General features: G+C 41.2%; 2 protein-coding genes across 6 annotated transcripts in view; both read right to left on the bottom strand.

Moving 5' to 3' along the window:
* Window positions 1–3,141: 3,141 nt before the first annotated feature.
* Window positions 3,142–20,975, bottom strand: LOC122642123 (E3 ubiquitin-protein ligase SIRP1-like). Of its 4 annotated transcripts, XM_043835545.1 has the most exons (3): window positions 5,263–5,351; window positions 5,194–5,200; window positions 3,142–4,293 (listed from the first exon to the last, which is right to left on the bottom strand). In XM_043835545.1, exon 3 carries the CDS (start codon window positions 4,270–4,272, stop codon window positions 3,199–3,201), a length of 1,074 nt encoding a protein of 357 aa, XP_043691480.1. In that variant the 5' UTR covers window positions 4,273–4,293; window positions 5,194–5,200; window positions 5,263–5,351; the 3' UTR covers window positions 3,142–3,198. The 4 variants fall into 4 exon arrangements, with proteins under 4 accessions (XP_043691480.1, XP_043691479.1, XP_043691477.1 ...); XM_043835544.1 differs by lacking the exons at window positions 5,194–5,200; window positions 5,263–5,351 and adding an exon at window positions 20,972–20,975 and having other exon boundaries at window positions 3,142–4,297; XM_043835542.1 differs by lacking the exon at window positions 5,194–5,200 and having other exon boundaries at window positions 3,142–4,315; window positions 5,256–5,364.
* Window positions 9,192–21,953, bottom strand: part of LOC122642124 — a 34,903-nt gene continuing 22,141 nt past the window's right edge. Inside the window, exons 4-5 of one of the 2 annotated variants that reach the window (XM_043835546.1) lie at window positions 11,263–11,358; window positions 9,192–10,057 (exon numbers count right to left, since the gene is read on the bottom strand). In XM_043835546.1, the coding sequence (XP_043691481.1) occupies window positions 10,031–10,057; window positions 11,263–11,358 (123 nt within the window). In that variant the 3' untranslated portion in view covers window positions 9,192–10,030. Of the gene's footprint in view, window positions 10,058–11,261; window positions 11,385–21,953 lie in introns of those variants that run through there. The other variant, XM_043835547.1, reaches the window with a different exon arrangement.

Below are 21,953 nucleotides of genomic sequence, written 5' to 3'. Positions count from 1 at the left end.
ACTCTGGTAGCCAAGGAGATGGGCGACCATCTTCTTCTTCCATTGGTTCTCCCCTTCCCGGCAGACAACCTTGTTATTCTAGGACTTGTTCCATCATCCTTCAAACCTTCACTAAGAGCTTCCTTCTCTAGTCTTTATTTTTTAATTTTTATAGATAACCTATTTAAAAGCTTAAAAGTCTTTTTTTTTTTTTTATCTTTTTCCCTCACTTGTTATCTGGGAAATCCAGATGATCTCAACTCGCAATTCTAACTGTTCCGTCATACACACAGTTACAATCTTGTCATTCTACTCTAACTATAGCTCTACATCCCTTCAAAATATACAACAACAACAACTCAGCCTTATCCCAACTAAATGGGATCGACAATCTTATACAAAATAATTGGAGTCAGCTACACGGATCCTTGCCCTCCAATCAGATCTATTAAACTATGCATGTTTTTCCTCACCACTTCTATGGTCATTTTAAGCCTACCCCTAACTCTTTTAGTACTTTCGGTCTGAATCAAGTTACTCTTCCAAACTGGAGCATTTGAAGGCCTCCGTTGAACATGGCAATGCCACCTCAAACGACTTTCTCGTAACTTATCTTGAATCAGAGCTACTCTTAAATCAGCTCTAATATGATCTTTTTTATTTAATCTTTCCTAGTTTTGCCACTCATCCATCTCAACATCCTCATCTCAGCTACACTTAGCTTATCTATATGACTTTTCTTCACTGCCCAACACTTCATGTCATACATCCATAGTCGGTCTTATGACTATCTTGTAAAATTTTCCTTTAAGCTTTAAAGTAATCTGGCAATCACATAACACATATTGCAGATACACCTCCGCATTTCATCCATCCTACTTTAATTCTCTAGAGACATCATCTTTAATTTCACCTTCCTTACGAATGATTGATCCTAGATACCTAAAATGATCACTTTGCTTAATCTTCATTCATCAATTTTCACCCCCTCATTATCCGTCCCGGAGATATTAAAGTTACACACCATATACTCCTTCGTTATACTCATCTTAAAATCTTTTGATTCCAAGGTTCATCTCCATATCTTCAGTTTGACATTAATTCCAGCTTTTGTTTCATTAACCAAAACAATGTCATTAGCAAAAACATGCATTAAGGAACCTCATCTTAGATGTCCCTGGTTAACTCATCCAAGATAAACGCAAAGAAATAAGGGCTTAAAGCTGATCTTTGACAAAACCCAACTGAAATTAGGAATTCACTACCTTGACCCCTAGCAATTCATACACTAGCCACCACACCATCATACATATCTTTACTTGTGTCAACATATTTACTTGAAACACTTCTCTTCCCTAACAAAAGATGATTAAATCGCTAGGATGTCAATAAAGACCACATGAAGGTGCTTCTTGTTCTTTCTAAATCCTTCTACGAGTCTCCTAAATAGATAGATAGCTTTTGTTGTGAATCTTCCTCATATAAAACCAAATTGATTTTCCGAAATTGTGGTTTATTTTTTTCTGGTGTGTTCTAATAATCCTCTCTCATAATTTCATAGTATGATTCATTAATTTTATGCCTCTATAGTTGTTGCAACTTCGGACATCGCCTTTATTTTTATAAATCGGTACTGCAATGCTTTTCCTCCATTCATCTGGCATTCTCCTAGTGCACATAATCTTATCAAACAACTTGGTTAGCCAAGATAAGCCATAGATTCCTAAGCTCTTCCGCATTTCTATTGAGACCCCATATGAGTGTAGAGCCTTGGCCATTTTCATCTTTCTTAGGGCTTCTTTTCACCTCCAACAGGTGTCTTGATGGGTAATACTTTCTTCCGGTCCACTATAATTTTTATATCCTTAAAGAAAATTATACATAATAAAATTCATAATCATACATTTAAATTAAAAAAAAAATGGCTTAAAATATGAATGAAACACTCAACAGGGAATTGTTAAGGCTGCGTTAGCTGTAAACTATAAGCAGCAAGGATGAATAGTTTAATTTGGAAACTCACCTAACACGTTGATCCACGGAGGAGATGAATTTTTCTCCTCTCAGGTTCCCTACCCGGTCAGGTTCGTAGGTTCCTCTCATAGCAAGGGCAGAAATGACGACCTCACTCCACCCGGTCAGTATGTTCGGGCAAGGGGTGAGGTCGTCATTTCCAACCCCCTATGAGAGAAACCTACCAACCTGACCGGACAGGGAACCTAAGAGGAGTTAAGTCCCCATGAGATGCTTTAGATTTCAAAATGGACTTCCTCAATCTCAGGTTATATTGGTTTTCTTTATTTCTACCCTTGAAATATCTTTTTGGTGAAAGGGTTTTATCCGCAATAGTCTATGAACACAACCACCACTTCAGCCGTTTGATAAGAAGAATATTCAATTCTCGGGCACCTATTCAATAGCTAAAGTTTTGACCTTGTTTAGTAGAAAATCATTAGTTGCAAGTTGCAACCATTGCATTAATACAGATTTGTTCAACCAAGAGATCATGGAAACTCCAATTTTATATTTTGATACTAATCCAAAAGTCAACACAACAGATTTGAAAGGCACAAAGATCCATCTGGGTTTTGGTCTAATTTCCATCTGTCTAAACATCAATAATTTGCCATCTTTATCTTTATGGTTGACATCAAGCAGTCTTCTGGTTTGTCAAATCTCTCCCAACACCACTAACTTGGTACTAGGGAAGACAAGCAGACGCCGTTGGGTATCACTGGACCAGAGTGATTCTGAAGAAGATTTTTCATTAATTAGAGCAATTCTAACCAGCATCATGTATTTGGCACACATTTGATTGTGGTTTCTCAAAGTGAACAATTTTCACTAGTCAATCCAAACAATCATCACCTGCTGCTACATCTTTTTTATGAGAAGAACTTCCATGGCACCAATGAAGGAACCATATATAAATTTCAACTGGCAGATCAAGTTTAATCTGATGTGATAATAGGAAAGTAAATTAGTAAATTCAGATAACATGGAATCTGCCCAAAGAACAAATCAAGATCTACATAGAATAGACAACAAGAAGGGAAAATTGCAGTAAAGATCACAATTCTGTAAACAAAGGACCATGACCATGTACAAAAGAAGAGACAACACGTCAAGAAGGATGAAGGAAAAGAAGATAATGTATAACAAGAAGGATGAAGGAAAAGAAGATAATCTATACTACATGATACGAGTACTCTTCAGTTATCATCTGTTCGAGAAGCACTTTGCGAACCCCCAGTGGAAGATGAAGATGAAGATGAATGAGGAAGCATTAACACCACTCTGAGATCCTGAAAAAGAAAACAACCCATTGAAAGGCCATGGAATAGGAACCCAAAACCTTCTCCCATTCCCATTTCCCCCTTCACTTTCCTCTCCACCACTTCGATCACTGCCATGGCCACTGCTGCCACCGCCGTTTTGAACCTCGTTATCCCTATTATTCCCGGATGAATTTGAATCAAGCTTGGATTCGTCAGCCGGGATCTGAAACCTACAAACTGGGCAAGAACTATGAAGCTCCAGCCAAGGCAGAATACACCCACTATGAAATCTATGCTTACACGGCATCTCCTTAGCTTCTGCAGCTATTTCAAAATCCTCTAAGCATACCGAACACTGAATGTTGTCCTTAATTTTCACAGTAGGCATTGCTTCAACTGCCTCTTTCTTTGCAGGTGGGGTTCCATATCTGTTGGGATCATTCTCTGCCAAATGCTGTAGCAATAGATCCAAACCAGGTCCAATGAAGTAGTCACCCAAAGAACCAGGAGTGCTCTGACTTTGGCTATCAGATTGGTTCAGGTCGAAGGAGCCCTGCAGAATTACTGCCTGGTTGAAAGGATTTATTAGGATAACACGCTCATGATCTCTCTCTCTTTCCCTATTACTTTCTGAACTATCCGATTCGGATGTGATCCCATCATGAAGGCTCTGAAGCAATTGGAGGATGGCAGCCGAGCTTCTCCTCCTCCTCCTGATGATGGATTCCAAGTCCCTGTCTTGTTCCGACTCTCCCTGTTGACTACTGTAGTCTTCTTCTCTTCTGAATCTTCGACGCCGAGAACCACCACCCATCATTCCGAGCAAGATCGGAGCCCAAAGAGAGAGTGCTCGGTCAGAACCCGGATCGGCATCGCTCTCGTGTTCGTTACTGTTATCCATTTCTTCCACAAAACCGCTTTCGCAGAATGGGCATTTGATCTCAACTTCCATTACAGGGTTCACAATTTGAGAGCACATGTAACACCAATACCTTGTATCCAGAGCTTCACCCATCTCTACCTCTCTTCTTCTTCTGCAACTTTTGACAACTAAAACAAAGAAGCAAAAAACTCAGAAAAGTCCAACTCAGAACAACAGGAAAGCAAAATCAAATTCCTCCAAATTTCACAACCCTAACAGATAAGTAACCCCCCCCCCCCCTTCCCACCCTAAGCGATATATTTCCCTTAAATCACTCGGACAAAGATGAGAATAATGCAAAACTGAGAAAAGCAACTATTTTTAATAAATACAAATAATCTACCAAAAAATTTCTGCAGATTCAAAGCCCATCAAAAAGAAAATCCCACCGTTAACAAGCCTGAGGGCATCCAGAACAAAAATTATAAGAGAAAGAAAATGAAACAAGCAAGACAACGATTATCCAAGGAAGAGAAAATTCAAAATTATAAGGTAAATCGTAAGAAGTTTTCTCTACTTTCCAGCAATTCCACAAGCAATCAAACCCAAACAAAAAAAATAGACTCACTAAAAGTTCTTAAAGATGTCTCTATCAGAAGAACCATGAATGATTCCAATAGATCCAGACAAGAAAAATGAAAACAAATTGTGCCTACCCAAGAATGGAGATCGAAAAGGGAATTTAGTCAAAGGCGAGGCCCAAAGATGAATCAAAAAGCAGCAGCAAATCCAACAGCAATTGCAGGAGCCAAAAAAGAAGAAAAACCCAAGTGATATTGAAGAAATTTTCTGGAGTAAGGAAAGAAAAGATTTAAATGCTTTGGATTAGCCCATATAAAAAGAAGAATCTGGAACAAATTAGAAAAATAGAAAGATCAAAGTCACACGCAATTTACGTTCGAGAATATGAGATAAAATAAAAATGAATTTAAAAAAACAAAGGAACACAAATAAAATATTACAAAAAAGAAGAATCTAAGTCCTTATTTATGGAATTTGAGAGAAATACTCACCTTGTAATGGAGAAAAAACACCAGGGAGGCCTTGCTTATGATTCTGTAGATTTTTTTTTTTTTTTTTTGGGGTAGAAATGATTCTGTAGATTTGGTGAAAGAAAAAGGAAATCGCAGAGAACAACAGCCAACCGCGTCTTCCTTTCCCTTCCTTTTTCTTTATTTTTTATTTCTTTCTTATCTTTATCTTTTTGTTTTTTTTTTTTGACCTTTTTTTCAGTGGGAACTAATGCCAATAGGGAATCTATTAATTCGTTTGAATTGAGAGAGAATTTCCACGCTGGCAGCGTGGGAAGGGGGAGGAATATGTGAATCACACCAATTGTGTAGCCTGAGAAAGGCATCTTTCATGTGGAACTCATATTTCATATCAGAAAAAAAATTCACAAGAGAGGAAACCTGCACCTTGGAACTGTAGCAATCTTTTTTCCCATAAATTAATACAGAGAGAATGAGAGATCACTATAAAGAGTTTTAATAAGGACGTACCGCCCTTTATTAAAAAATTGGAGAAAAGTTGCCGTAAAGAGTTGGAAAAAAGTTCTATGTGAGGGGAGTGTATCACCCACTCTCAGACACAATGGGGTTAAAATGACTGCCCCACCCCCTATGATTTCATAGGTAGGAATCCTGCCTCCTAAGAAGCTTTAATGCGTGCTCATTGGCCCCCCATATTTGCAAAGACAATGCTCTCCCATAGAGAATGGTCTCACAAATAAAAAAAGAGTGTGTGGGATCCACAGGTAGGATGTGTGTAGGAACATGCACACTTGGGTCGTGGTGATTTTTATTTTTGTTTTTCCTCAAACTAATAATTGCTTATGAGACCCATTTGGCTTTCTGATTACTAAATTGCAAGAGAGGGATTGCCGGAGGATTGGCATTGGTGGTGGGGTAAGAGAATCATTTTTTTCTTGAAAAAAAGGGAAGGATTGAGGAGGACCATTCTCCAACCCCACTAATTTATATTAGGGAAATTGTTTTATGTCCAGTGTTTATCTCCCTCCTCTCCTTATCAAATGATAGTTTTGCCTCCTATTGAGGGACGAGAGAGAGAGAGAGAGACCCAAGGGTTAATATAGACCACGCTCTCGAACAAAGAACCCTCCCCCTTTATATTATTTTGGGAAGAGAGATTTTTCATGATGTCAAAGTGTAGTTTCCCATTAATAGAGGTTGTGAAATTGTATATGGGGGCATTTAATACGAAGAGAGAATGACAAACATGAGATGAAATCTACACACTAGCATCGTGGGGATCTTTTTTCTCTTAAGTTATAAGTGCTTTAGATAGGAAATTGAAAACGGGACCTTTGTTCCCTGAGTTCCATCCAACTAAAACCTCTTGTTATGGAGCAATGGCTGATGAGTGTACCCTTTCTCATAGCACGTCCAATAGCCCAATTTAGCATTCAATTATTGGGCGGGAACAATTGATCCTCAACGCTAGTTGATCCTGATCTAGATTGGTCAATTTACCTAATTTGATTCTCGTAATTAAATCCTACACATTTATAATATTATTTTTATACATATTTCAACCATATGGTTCACCATTTAGTGGATTCGACTTTCTATCCTCTGCAAACAGAAAACCATCGGAGCATTATAAGAGAATTTTTCACCATTGCATAGATAATGGACCGTTTAAATTGGCCAAATTTGAAAATTTGTAGAAGAATTTGTTCAAAGAAAGAGGAGTGAGGGGAGGGTGGAGGAATGGAAAAAATGCCGAGTGCTACATGTATAAATGAATATTGAATTTACAGGATCAGCTATTGAAGAAAGAAGTTGGGGATTCTATTTCTATTTCTATTTCTATTTCAGATGCTTCCATTTCTTGTCACATTCTCTTATGGGTGACTCCCATTACTTATCGGATTTCTTTTTAGAAGAGGGTTCTCTGATCAAGCAAGGATAGACACAGAGGTGCTAGGAGCTTAGGACCCTTTTTTACCTCTACATTAATTCTACATTAAATAATTATTAGAAATAAAACAAAAGGCAAAAATGTAAAATTATAATCGTATTGTAACCAAACCAATCTTAGTTACAATAAGATTTTTGGGAGATAATTCTCTATACGGGAGTGTGGCCTACGCCAGCACTCCCATGAGTCCATCTCTCTCCTCTAAATATAAAAAGACATCTCTGTCTCTTGTTTTGAGGAGGAGAGAGATAGACACAGAGGAGTGCTAGTGTAGCCCACACTCCTGTACAGAAAACTATTTCCCAAGATTTTTTCATATGCATATGTGTATACACATACACACAAGGGTCTCTTTACTGGGCTTGCAATTTTAATTAAGGAAGGGTCTCTTTACTGGGCTTGCAACTTTAATTAAGGATTGTAGGATTCAAAGTTTTAAAGTATTTTTTTTCATTAAAAAAAAGTTTAATTTATTTTGGTTAACAGAAAGGTAAAGAACATAGAGGAGGAAGTTTGCCTGATGTATGAGCCTATGAATGATGATGGAAGATAAGAACAAGAACATGGTGGTCTTGGAGTTGAAGATGTGTGAGGACCACGCGTGTTCAGTTCCTATAAAGAAGATCACTTTCACTACCAAGGCAGCAAGACAGAAAAAGCACAAAGGAGGAGAAGGACCAAAGTAGTGATCGATCAAGTGTGCTAAGATGCTAACTATCATGCTGAGCTTACTACTTTGTTGGCCGGAGACTCAAAAGAGTTTCCAAGGTGGAAACGTCAATGTGCTACCCACCACACATACACAGATGGGACATAGAGATTATGTGAGAACAGCCCTACTTATTACTAACATTTGTTGTTGGGTTTCTGGACTCAATTATTATTAGAAAGAGTAGGTCATGGTTTCCTGGATAATGGCCATCGAGGAAGGCTTTCCTAGATGACCTAAATATCCGCCAAAGGGTTGATTGGTTGAGACCATGGTATCAGAACCAAAGTGGTGATAAAGACGAAGGTATTTGTGCAGGGGAGATTCTCTCATTGACTCAATACCACGTGTTCTCTAACGTTGCTATTCCAGAGCTAAAATGGTAGTAAAATCACTTCAAAATTTATAAAAAACCCTGCTTCCATCTCTCTTGTTCCCTCATCCCATAGCCGGAGTGAGCTATACTACCCGCTTTATCTTCAGGTCTACCCCGGCGTTTAAAGAGAGTGACGGTCACCGACAGATTTCGATACTGGTTAGTTTGGAAGTCCAAGCAAATATCAACGGTTCAGGTGGTCATTGCATCTGAGAATTGCAGCTGAGGAAGGAGCTAGGGAGCACTAATATTAGCGTATTACCTTCCTGCATCTACACACAGGATAACAAGGCTTGGGAAAGTGGAGGGGTAAAAGATGGATCGGAAGAGAGTGTTAGTGGTGGTAGGGACAAGTTACCTGGGCCAACATGTGTTGAAGGCATTCATTCGCAGAGATGGAAAGAAAGAAAACCTTACGATCTCGCATTCAACCACCGCTCTACTCCCCCAGGCCACAGTCCTTGCTCGATTCCATTTCTCCATCTCCTCATGTGGTGTTTCTCATTATTTTCATGAGATATTTTATCAATATCTTACTTGTATAAATGATGTGTTCCGAATGCACCATTCTCAAATACCGTCTACACAATCAAATATTGAATAAAACAATTTTTTAATAATCTGATCATTTTTGTAAAAACCAAAATGGTCTGAATTCGTCTAACTTGAGAAAGCTTTTTACAAACCCACGACCCGACCTATATACATTGTTTCTTTTTCCAACCACATTATAAATCAGAAGCTTTCAGAGTTGCTCTCATATTGAATGGAAATAAGAAAATAAATCAGATGCCCTCCATTCTGTAGGACTGTTTCAACTGTGCTTGGACTGGTAATCTACATATACGAAAGTTATTACTTTCTATATATACAAGAGATGGGGTGTCTGCCTCTAACGTAATGGTAATGGCAATGGCATCACTATTGCCAGGTGAAATCATGATTTCATACGCCTCAGACAAGTTCATTGTGAACTTACTTAAGTTTAGACTAAGCAATCAGATGGAATTAATAAATTGAAATTTCACTACAATTTGCAAACTGATCTACTGTCAATTCATTCATCATCAGAGTCAATCAAGTATGACCCCAATTCAGACTTCCTCTATGTGCTGCAAACGGTGGCAATCAGTGGAACAAATTACTACTTGTCGTCGAATAATTAATTATGGGATCAATACATCTCCCAACCCCCTTCTATCAGAACTCATATCTCCATTCTAACTACTATAGAAATGATTTGATGGGTAGAATCATCCATCAAGTTGAGTTTCTTCTATCTAATTCCTGAAAACATCACTCATCCCACTATTCCCCAATGCTCTACGCAGGAGTTCCCCTATTTGGACCACATTTAAGTCTTAACAATATAGCAGCTGGGCAGTCCAGAAGAGAGCTCCTGTTTGCGAGTTTGCGACGAAGTCCAAACAATGTCAATTTAGGAGGCTGCTGCTGCTATCCAAGGGCACCGCCAAGATCCATGTGCACAAAAGTGGCAGACAAGATTTGAGTTACCAATGGAGAGCATAATCTACCATCACTAACAGAGAATCTCCGATAATGGCAAATTCTTGGTGAACAAAAAGAAGCCCTGGCTCTCTCTATGTTGGATAATAAGGTATCAACACATTTGATCACATGGAAAAGAATGGTGCACAATTGGTAAACTGTACAAAGCCCACTTCTGTACACTACCTGGCCCAATTTGAATGTAGAAATGAACAAAAATTGGATACGAACTAATGGTGAATGCATGCATGCCAATGAGTCAAGACTTCACCAACCAATGTACTCCAACTCTGGGATATCAAAATTGGATGACTCTACGGCTTGTTTAGTGCACTCTCTTCCTGCATGTACGACATAAAGATGCAAAAGCATTAATGAGAACAAAACCAAAGTAGACGTACTTTCAGTACAGCTGAGACTATCTACAGACTGAAAACCACTGGGAAATTAGGATATGTGCTTCCAAATCTTCTGATATTCTGTAATTGCTATAGACAGTAATTTACTACTTTAGATATTGGGTTCAGCACAGGAACCACAGGCAGGCTTCTTTGACCACCTATCCTTGTTTAAGGTCTTGATTCATCGATCATGCAGACTGTAACTGCCAACCCCATTTAGTTATGATAAGCTTTAGTTGAGTTGAGAGTGCTTCTACAAAGTTTTCTAACCCTGGGATCAGACTATAACTTATTGAAAAACAGTTTGGGAGACAATGCACTCCCTTTCCTTTCACTTTTATGTAAATTTCTCAGCCACCAGATCAAGTGGTCCAAACTTTTCTGAGTGGTTACTGGAATAGTGCAACTAATTTTCCATGGTATCAACAACAGTCACACACTTCACCTACTAGTAGGAAAAGATCAAGAGGAGGATTGCCTCCAGTACCAAAACAGGATCCCTGAAAGCGTTGTGCCAACATACCTCCATAACAGTTGAACCCCTTCAGCAAAAATAAAATATTTAAATAACTCAACTGCAAGTTTATCGGGCATTGTATTTTGTTCTTCAACATGAAGAGTCAGACACAAGTATGGCTCCTGTTTCGAAGCATTAAAATAACATAGTAAGAAAATCATATTAGGGACCCATTATTAAGAATTGGTTATCTTGAATAACATGACGCTGTCAAAACCATGGAATCTTGTATTTCATCTGGTAAGATCATCAATTAAATCCTAGGAAAGAAGTCCTTGTTTCAAGATTCCTAAGATGCCCCTGATTGTTACATCTCTTTGGAAATGAAAACATTTCAATGGACATTTACCCTTTAATAAACCAAAATAAATCAAAGATTTGTGCTTTACCAGAGATTTTGCATCTGATTTATCACCAAAAGATGAATGCACTTTATGTTATTCCAGTTAAATTTTCAATTGCAACAGCAGATTGTTATTTTTCTGAGCTGAATCGAAATTTGAGCCTTCTACAGAGAATGAGAGGGGGACCAATCACAAATCATAACGGAATTGTTGTGTTTAAATATCACAGTATGTAATGAATAGAGGCAAGTATGAAACAAAGAAGACATATGCTTGGTACTTACATCAACAACCTGAAAAGATTTGCCAATACATGACTTCAATTGTAAAGCATCAGCAGCTGACGTGGAACCCACATCATCAATACTATCCTTATGGCCCTGTAAAAGAGCATTGTTCATTTCCCCTAAGAAACAAATACGTAATTATCAACATCTTAAATAATAAGACCGTTCAGAAACACCATACTGTTAACATTGTATCTCGTCAACATGAATATTCAACATCTGTATCATCATGGGTCTCACATAATTACAAGCTAGCAAAGATATTTAAACAAAAGGTGTACGCAAGCTGCGAAGGTCTCCTAGCATCTGAAGTGTGAGGCACATGCCCGACTAATATGAGGTCAATTTTAAAAAAATTAAATGTATTATTCACATAAATGATGTAAATAGTATAAAATAACTTACACTACACAAAATTTACAAGTAATCAGCAACAAATAATTTAGCCAATGCAAAAGTTAACAACAGCATATCTCTCAACCCACGATTTTCTCTCATCCACTCCAATCCACCCCCTCATCACACCCCCACTCTCAGCCTCAACTTCCCCCACACCTGAACATAGTCTGATTTTTGTCTTTTATTTATTTATTATTATTATTATTATTATTATTTTTTTTAACTGTGGCTTGCCTCCCGGCAAACCTGGTAAACCATATTTTACCCTATACTAGTTGAACTCTGGTAATTGCTGGCCCTGTTATAGCTGTGAAGGATCTTTGTCTATGCGGTGTATTGTTATTTTACCCTGTTTTGCTGTATATTTCCTTGCTCTGATATATATTGTCCTATTACATTGCTGCTTATATTACCCTGTTCTATTACCTATTTTGCAATACATTGTTTTTACATTGTTGCTATATATTATTCTTTCCATTGTTGCTATATATCATTCTTTCCATTGTTGCTTCTATTCCCCCTGTGTGCTTTATATTATTCTAACACCTTGTTTGCTGTTTACTATTCAAACACCTTGTTTTGTTGTTTACTGTTTATTGCTTCTATTACCCTGTTCTATTACCTATTCTGCTATACATTGTTTTTACATTGTTGCTATGTATTATTCTTTCCATTGTTGCTTCTAATTCCCCTTGTGTACTTTATATTATTCTAACACCCAGTTTGCTGTCTACTGTTCACCCCTCATATTTGTATTTATTTTTTTAATTGATTCTTGTGCATATGCCGTGCATAGCTCACTTTGCTCTGTTACTTTACTCTATTAACCATATTTCTTTTTAAATCACACCTTTATATTATATAGTATTTATCCTATACTAGTGCATCAGGTAGGCAGCCGGCACTATATTCTATCCAGCCAATCCCTTTTGCATGGATCCTACTATCTTTTGATTGTCCCTTATCTTGTCTTATATCATGTCTTTCAGTACTAATCTTGTTCATAAGTGTAGGATAAGATTTGCATCCTGGAACATCGGTTCTTTGACGGGTAAGAGTATGGAGTTGATAGATACTAAGCGGCGAAGAAGGATTAATGTTGCATGCATTCAAGAAACAAGATGGAAGGGTCACAAAGCCAAGACGTTAGATGACTTCAAACTATGGTACTTGGGAGACGAAAGCGGGAGAGGTGGAGTGGGCATAGTTGTGGACAAAGACCTTTAAGAGTTAAGAACGAAGTAGCGGATGTTAAAAGATTTGGAGATAGGATCATATCTATCAAGTTGGTGCTAGACAACGAGGTTATCAACATTGTTAGCGCGTACGCACCCCAAGCAGGTTTGGATGAGAGTGTTAAATTACAATTCTGGGAACACAAGGATGGATTAGTGCATGGTTTTGGTCTGGGAGAGAAAATTATTATCGGAGGAGACCTTAACAGACATGTGGGTAGGGACTGTATAGGCTTTGAAGAGGCTCACGAAGGTTACAGAGTTGGAGAGAGGAATGAAGAGGGGATCTCAGTGTTAGACTTCGCAATAGCGTTTGACCTGTGCATTGCAAATACCTTTTTTAAAAAGAGAGATGAGCATTTAGTTACTTACAAGAGTGGGCAACATGCAAGCCAAATAGATTTTTTCCTGACAAGGTCTGACAGACTTTTATGCAAGGACTGTAAGGTTATACCAAGAGAGAGCTTAACCGCCCAACATAGACTGATGGTCTTGTATATGTACCTTTGTACGAGGCAACGTAAGAAGGCGAAACAGGTTTGCCTTAAGATAAGATGGAGGCGACTTCAAGGAGTTCTCCTAGAGTCATTTAGCAGTAAAGTAGCACTACAAGGAAAGTGGGATTTTAAGGGAGATACCAACGAGATGTGGAATGAGATGACGACTTGTATAAAGAAGGTTGCTAAAGAAGTCCTAGGGATTTCAAAAGGTATGTGTTTGGCCCCTAGAGAGACCTGGTGGTGGGATGACGAGGTTCAAACAGCCATTAAGACTAAGAAAGTTCATTTTAAGACTTGGCAAAGGACTAAAGCCAGAAAAGAAGCTCGGAAGATTGTGGGGAAAGCAAGAGCGAAGAAATATGATGACCTCTATAAGAGACTTAATACATAGGAAGAGAAAAATACAATTTATCGGATAACCAAAATAAGAGAAAGGAAGAGCGGAGATTTGGACCATGTTAGATGCATCAAGAGCGAGGATGGTAGAGTACTAATACGAGATGAGGACATTATGGAGAGATGGGGTGAATATTTTTACAACCTACTTAATGAAGCTACCTCGTCCGAAGGATGGTTTCGGAAGTAGAGAGGAATAGTCTTGAAGCCAACCCACGTCATGGACATCTACAACGAGTTGGTGAGGCCGAGGTTAAAGAGGCCCTATGAAAGATAAAGGTAGGGAAATCACCGGGTCCGGATGAGATCCCAATTGAAGTGTGGAAGAGCTTAGGAGCACGGGGGATATCTTGGCTAACGAAGTTGTTTAACAAGATTTTGAGTACAAAGAAAATGCCAAATGAGTGGAGGAGAAGCACTATTGTCCCGATTTATAAGAATAAAGGTAACATTCAGAACTGCAATAACTATAGAGGCATAAAACTAATGAATCATCTATGAAACTTTAGGAAAAAATCATTGGAGTCCACTTAAGAAGAGACACTATTATATCAGAGAACCAATTTGGTTTTATGTCTGGGAGATCTACGACAGAAGCTATTTACCTTTTAAGGAGACTTATGGAAATATTTAGAGCTTACAAGAGGAACCTCCATATGATCTTTATCGACCTAGAAAAGGCCTATGATAGAGTCCCTAGAGAGCTCATTTGGCATGTCCTAGAGAAGAGAACAAGCTCAAGTAACTATGTGGATATAATCAAGGACATGTATGAGGGTGTAGTGACGAGTGTCAAAACTGCAAAGGGCCAAAGTAGTGAATTCCCTATTACAATTGGGTTACATCAAGGATCTGCTCTAAGCCCTTATTTGTTTGCACTCATAATGGATGATTTAACCAGGCACATCCAAGATGAGGTCCCTTGGTGTATGTTTTTCGCTGATGATATTAATTTGATGGATGAAACAGTGGAAGGGATTAATGCAAAGCTGGAGTTATGGAGATCAAGCTTGGAATCACGAAGCTTTAAGTTAAGCAGAACAAAGGCAGAGTATATGATGTGTAACTTCAGCCAAACCAGGAGAGGTGATGAAGTGGTGAAACTTGAGAAGCAAGAGCTACCACAAAGTGAATGCTTTAGATACTTGGGGTCAACCATTAACAAAGAAGGTGATATAGAGGATGATGTCTCCCACAGAATTACAGTAAGATGGATGAAGTGGAGAGGTGCATTGGGAGTGTTATGTGACAAACGCATGCCTATTAAGCTTAAGGAGAAATTCTACAGAACAGTTATAAGACCAGCCATGACTTATGGAGCGGAATGTTGGGCAGTTAAGAAGAGAAATATAGATAAGATGAGTGTAGCGGAGATGAGGATGTTGAGGAGGATGTGTGGCAAGACCAGGAGAGATAGAGTACAGAATGATTGTATTAGAACCAAATTGAGAGTCGCACCAATCCAGGACAAACTTCGTGAGAACCGCTTGAAGTAGTATGGTCATGTCCAACGGAGACCCATGGATGCACCGGTAAGGAAGAGTGACCAGATTCAGTTTGAAGGAGCTAAAAGAGGTAGGGGCAGGCCTAAGATGACTATTGGAGAAGTGGTAAGAAAGGATATGCATGTAGTAGGGCTCAATCCTAGTATGACCGCAGATAGAGTGGTTTGGAGGACAAGGACCCGAGTAGCCGACCCCATGTAGGGGAATGTTCCTGGGATGCTGCTTTGACTAATGCGTTGACTTTTCTTTTACTTATTTTCTATTCTTCTTCCTTTTACTTCTTTTTATTTCTCTTATTTCTTTTACTGTCATAGCCTCTATCGGATCCATGTAGCCAACCCCATTTAGTTGGGATAAGGTTATGATTGTTGTTGTTGTGGTTGTTGTTGTTGCAAAAGTTTTTTTTTTTTTTGGGTGAATAAGAATTTCATTACCAAAAGGGAAAAGGGAAACAAGGGGTCCCGAAGGGAAGAAAGAAAAATAAAAGCTTGGCTAGCGGCCGGCTGAAGCAACAAAAGAAACATTTGAAAGGCCCCAGGAATCAACAATGAGCTTATTCCTTGGGGTGTCAAAACAACTAGAAGGAGGAGCTAGCGATAACTTTGCTTTGATTTCAAAGGAAATGGAATCCCAAATCTTCTGGAAAGAGCGAGAGTTGGAGGTCCATTTCCTGATATTGCGCTCCATCCAAATGTGGTTGAGAGTAGCACAAAAAGCTAATTTGCCGACTGAGTCGCAAATAGAATTGCCAACGAAGGTCATGTTGATCCAGATCCATTCCCTTGAGAAAGGGAGGATTCTTCTGCGGCCAGGCCAATACTTAGACAAGATTCCTTTCCAGATGGCAGAAGCAGTAGGGCAATCAAAAAAGAGGTGATCCAAGTCTTCAGAATTGTTCCAACAGAGGCAGCAAGCAGGAGAAACAAGGATCTGTCTGGAACGAAGAAAAGACTGAGTTGGTAAACATTTGTTGAAGATGCGCCAAGCGGTGAAGTAGTGCCAAGGAATATGATGCTTGAACCAAAGAAGCTTGCGCCACGGGACCAGCGGGCCTTGAAGCCGGATGAGATTCTAGGCAGCCTTGGAAGAGAAAGAACAAGAGTTGTTGGTCTTCCAAGTAACAAAATCACCTCTAGGAGCAGGCCTTCTTGAAATAGAAGGAAACCCGTTCCATATAAGGCCAAGGGAGGTGGAGGAAGAAGGAGGAGGAGCCCAGCCAGCTTAGTCAATGATATCAGCCACTAAGGAGAGCTTGTTGAGACCATAAGCATAAATAGTTCTCGGAGTGACCAAGTGGAGAAGAATTCCCATAGGGTGTCAGTGGTCCAACCACAAGTAAGAGGATAACCCATCACCAATACTGGAGTGAATGACATGGAGGACCAGATGCCGACTAGCAAGAATCTTACACCAGACCCAAGAGGAGTCACAGGAGGCTGAGACTATCCAGATAGAGTCTTGACGGAGCAGGCCTGAATATAACCAATCAACCCAAATACTTTTCTGCTTTGAGGCTATCTTCCAAATGAGCTTGATGATACCTGCTGAATTCACTTCTTTTATTCTTCGGATACCAAGCCCTCCTCCTTTTTTTGGGAGACACACGGCTGCCCAGCTGATAAGATGCAGAAATCTAGCAGAATCATTACCCTTCCACGGAAAAGAGGCCATGAGGGACTGTTTAGATTTAATAACTGATTGGGGGAGCCCAAAGATGCCGGACCAATAAATATAAGACGAATCCAGGACTGATTTGATGAGAACCAGTCTGCCAGCATAGGATAGAAGCTTGCCTTTCCAGAGCTGGAGCTTCTTCCTAATGAGATCAAGCATAAGGGAACAGTGATGAGCAGAGAGCCTAGCTGGAATCAGAGGGAGACCCAGGTATTTGACTGGGAGATGCCCTTCAAGAAAACCAGATTTCTCCAGGAAGGCAGGTTTGTGAAACTCAAAAACTCCCGCAAAGAACAGTAGAGACTTGGCCGGGTTGATGCGCAAACCTGAGAGCTCATGGAAGTGCTGGAGGCAAAGCAAAAAAGACTCAAGCGAGCTGATCAAGGCCTTGGAGAAAAACATCAAGTCGTCTGCAAAGGCCAAGTGAGTAAGCTTGAGAGCTTTGCACTTGGGCATCGGCGAGATGAGCATCTGATCAGTACATATCTGGATATCTCTGGAGAGGACTTCCAAGGCCAAAGTAAATAAGTAAGGGGAAAGTGGACAGCCTTGACGAATCCCCACTGAAGCTCCAAAGTAACCAGCAGGGCTGCCATTCACCAGGACTGAGAACATAGTGGAAGAGATGCAAGAGGTAATCCAGCTGACAAAGATCAAAGGGAACCCCATCTTGGTCAAGACATGGGCTATGAAGTCCCACTTGAGAGAGTCAAAAGCCTTGTGAATGTCGATCTTCATAAGGATAGAGGGGGCATGGCTTTTCCTGTGAAAACCTCTCACAATGTCATGGCTAAGGAGGATGTTGTCCGCAATATTTCTACCCGGAATAAAGGCAGACTGGTTGTCACTGACTAGCGAATCCACAACTCCTTTTAATCTATGAGCAAGAATCTTGGCTATAAACTTGTAAAGCAGACTGCACAGGGCAATGGGTCTGAAGTCATTCATAACATTAGCCCCTTCCTTTTTGGGGATGAGACAAAGAAAAGTGTGATTAATGCTCTTGATCTGACCGGGGTTGAAGAAGAAACTTTTAATGGCGGCAATGAGACCAGATTTAATGATATCCCAGCAAGCAAGAAAGAAGCCCATACTAAAGCCATCGGGACCCGGAGCCCCATTCACCTTGAGGGAGTGAACTGCTTCAATAATTTCTTCTTAAGTAGGAATGGCAGACAGAGAAGCATGCAGCTCTGGGGCAACAAACTTGTTGAGTAGATGATAAGGAATGGGGGGAAGGTTCACCTGATGGTTGGTGAAAAGGTCCTTAAAATGCTGGACAGCCAAGTCCTTGATACCATCCACTGAAGTGACAAGAGAACCATCCGGGCAAGTGAGCTGAGAGATGGAGTTTGCATTAGCTCTGGCTTTCACAGACCGATGAAAATAGGCAGTATTCGAGTCTCCCAGCTCCAACCACTTGATTCTAGACTTTACTTGAGAAAACTTTCTTCCCTAGCAAGTAAAGTAGAGAGCTCAATAGAAGTTTCTTTCTCTTCAACAGCAAGAGGGCCATTATGAAGATCAGATTGTAACCGAAGCTGAATAGAGGCAAACTTGTCTTTGCAATCAGCCACCTGAAGAGTAATGTTACCAAAAACATTGTGGTTCCAGCCCTTGAGAGCAGCCTTAACATTCTAAGTCTTTTGGAGAAAGCAAGGAGGGGATTGGAGAAGGAGAAAACAGGCTTGTTCCAGGCTTCAAGGACAAGGGGGAGGAAAGAAGGGTGAGAGGACCACATGTTGAAGTACTTGAAAGGTTTAGGACCAAAGGAGGAGAAGGGCTGGATGGTTAGGGAGATGGGAGAGTGATCAGAGAGACCCGGGTTGTCAAAATAGGCATGAGAGGAGGGGAAAGCAATCAGCCATTCTTCATTGACAAGGATGCTGTCCAGCTTGCAGGCAATGCGGTTGGAACCAGCTCTTTTATTGGACCAGGTAAGAGGAAAGCCTGCCCAACTGAGATCATTTATCCCTAAGTCTTCAATGCACTCATTGAAGGAATCCACAGCATCCATATCAACAGGACCACCACCTTTCTTTTCATTGCTGTAACGGATGACATTAAAATCACCACCCAAGCTCCAAGGATGGTTGGCAGTGAGGGAGGCAATGGAACGAAGGTCAGCCCATAAAGAGGCACGAAGGGCAGGGCAGTTGTGGGCATAGACCACAGAAAGGAAGCAGGTAAAATAGCCTTGGCAGTCAGAGAAGGAGGTGTGCATGAACTGAGCCGAGGAGGAAAGAAGAGAGATAGAAATTTTTGTTGGATCCCAGATGATCCAAATTCTGCCATTAGGATGGGAGGAATAATTGCAGTTCAAGGACCAACCAGAGGCAATGGAGGAGAGAATTTTGAGAGAATTATGTTCTTTGATATGAGTTTCAAGGAGGCAGCAGAAGCAGGCTCGAGAGGAGCGAATACGAGAGCGGACAGCAGCTTGTTTCGGGGGGGAATTCAACCCTCAAGTGTTCCAAAAAGAGCCGAGAATCATTGAGGGAGGGGTAGCAGAGGCAACGAAGACTCAAGAAGACGAGTCAGCACAGAGCGAGAACAAGTTTTGCTATGGTGGCGCTGCGAATAGGATCTGCCAAGGGGGGAGATAGAGGTGAGGGGGTGGCGATGATTTCTGGAAACCGAAAGGGGCTTGGAAGATGGGATATCGGGCGAAGAAGAAGTCACATTCGGGTTAAGAGGTTGACCCGCCCTAGATCCAGGAAGGGAGATTTGGAAAAAATGGGTAGAAGTTGAGTGACCCGCCAAAGCAATCGGGTTAGCCAAAGGATAACCGGGAGTAGGTCCAACCAGTAAAAGGGGTTGGACCAGGGGAGGATTAGAAAGGGAAGAGGGGGGCCCACTGGAACAACGTCAACTGGTAGGGGACAAGTACCAGACAAAGGAAGGCTTTTGGTTCCAGGGTTTATCGAGTGACCTGAGGCAAAGTCACGAGAGACCAAAGGGATCTTTCCCAAAGAAGGGGCCATCACTAGGGGGCAGATGGGATCTGCTTCTCGACCGGAGCTAGGAGAAGAAACTTCGACAGGAGCAACGTCTGTCATCCTTGACCTACTTCGAGGTGAAACCTCAAAAAGGGGTTTTTCGGGGCAAGTGACAATCTCCAAGTCATCAGCGATCTCCTCCAACAGGCTGAAACGATTCTGGGGATCTCGTCCAGTCAGGGTCTTCGACAACGACAGGCCATTGGAGGGCTGATTTGCAAGGTTTTCCACAGGGAGAAGATTCCGGCGCCGGTGTCTGGTTCTCAGCCTGCCTCGAGAAAAGGATCTGTGCCAAGGAAGACACTGAGCTGTGTCAACAGCAGCAGATGTTCCAAGGGTCACAGCAGCGCCATCGTCAGTGGCTAAAGCAATCCGAAGGTTTTTCCCAGCAACAGTTTCTTCAGCAGCCACTCCAATACCAGGGATTTCAAAGACGAAGGGGACCTCCTCAGCCGAGACCTTGCCTGTCGAAGCACAGTGTTGCGAATCGTGGCCAAACACCTAATAGACAGAGCATTGAGGGGGTTTCCAATCATAGTGCACTTCTTGCTCAAAGGAGAAGTCCTTTCCTTCATGGACAGTGATGAAGGCAGGAAGGAAGTCTTTGGCAGAGACCTCAACACAAATTCTAGCATAAGCCAGTCGGTCCTTGTGCCTGGTTCTCGCATCAGAGAACAGAGGCTTACCAAGGATAGAGCTTATGTAACTGAGCCCGTCTGTACACCAGAAGTGGAGAGGCAGACCAGGAAGCGAAATCCAGAGAGGAATGGATGTAAAATCCACTTTTCGAAGCTGCAGGTGCCTACGCCAAGGACGGAGGAAAATAGTCTTCTTCCCCACAAGCCATGGGCCACCCTCAAGGGCACGAGACTTGTCAAGGGGGGAGGAGAATTTGAAAATGAAAAAACCATTGTCAAGCAGAAAGGTCTCCAACGAACCCTGTGGACGCCATTGCTTGGATAGGGAGGACTTGACGACAGAGAAGGGTGGTCGCGAACCCAAGAAGTTTCCAACCAGGCAGTTCTCCCATAGTAGAGCTTCATCGGCAAGTAAATCAGCAGGGCATAGTGCCACCTTTGAGGAGCCCACAGAGGAGGGGGCAACAAAGCATAAAGGGAGCCCCTCAGAGCCAGCAGGGAGGCCGGAGGGGAACAGAGAGGACCAAGAAGCAGACTGGAGGGCAGGCAGGGAGGGACTCGAAGGAGGAGTAGGAGGAGGGGGAAGGGGGAGGGGAAGCAACAGGGGGAGGGGACGGCATGCCTCGTAGGGGAAGGACAGGCCAGGGAAGGTCAGGCCTGCTGGTGGCTCCGGCAGGGAGGGAGGGAGAGCATCAGGTCAGCAAGGTGTGGGGGTTCATATTCTTCAGTAGGAATGGCAGCAGGTCGGAGTTTAGTGTTGGGGCTTCAAGGATCGTCACTGATGCTTGTTACATTCTTGAATCCTGTAAGTTTTCTTCCTCACCCCAACTCGAGCTTTTGTGAAGATTCCTTTCACCCTCCCCATCTTCCCCCACCCCTTCTTTGCACTAACTTGTCCTTATTTTTCAGAAAATTGGTTATGACGTGTTGCAAAAGTTAACAAAGCCTAGATCTTACAAAGCATAACCAGAATGCAAGATAACAAAAATTTAACTCCACAGCCTAACCAATTTGTAAATTATAGGGCATGTCTTATTTACTCAACCAGAGCAAGCCCCTAAGGTCACAATTGTCAAACAAAAAAGCATTATGCTTTGATTGAAAAGAGAAACCCAACCACAAGGCAATAAAGGCACAAAGGGTGCACTCTTCGCCTGAAGTTCAAGGTGCATATAGAAGGCACACGCCTTAATAACACTGTGGCCAATTGAGAATATCAATAAATAAAAGAGCCTTTGTATGACATATAGCAAGGGACATTACCCATCTCAGCCTCAGGATCAAGATAAATGGAAAAGCTTAAAACACTCCCATAACCCTTATGAAACATCCTAATATCTCA

This window comes from Telopea speciosissima, chromosome 10, assembly GCF_018873765.1.
Source record: "Telopea speciosissima isolate NSW1024214 ecotype Mountain lineage chromosome 10, Tspe_v1, whole genome shotgun sequence".
Lineage (NCBI taxonomy): Eukaryota > Viridiplantae > Streptophyta > Magnoliopsida > Proteales > Proteaceae > Telopea > Telopea speciosissima.
The sequence above is the reverse complement of the archived record's forward strand: the minus strand, read 5'-3'. Positions and strand labels throughout refer to the sequence as shown.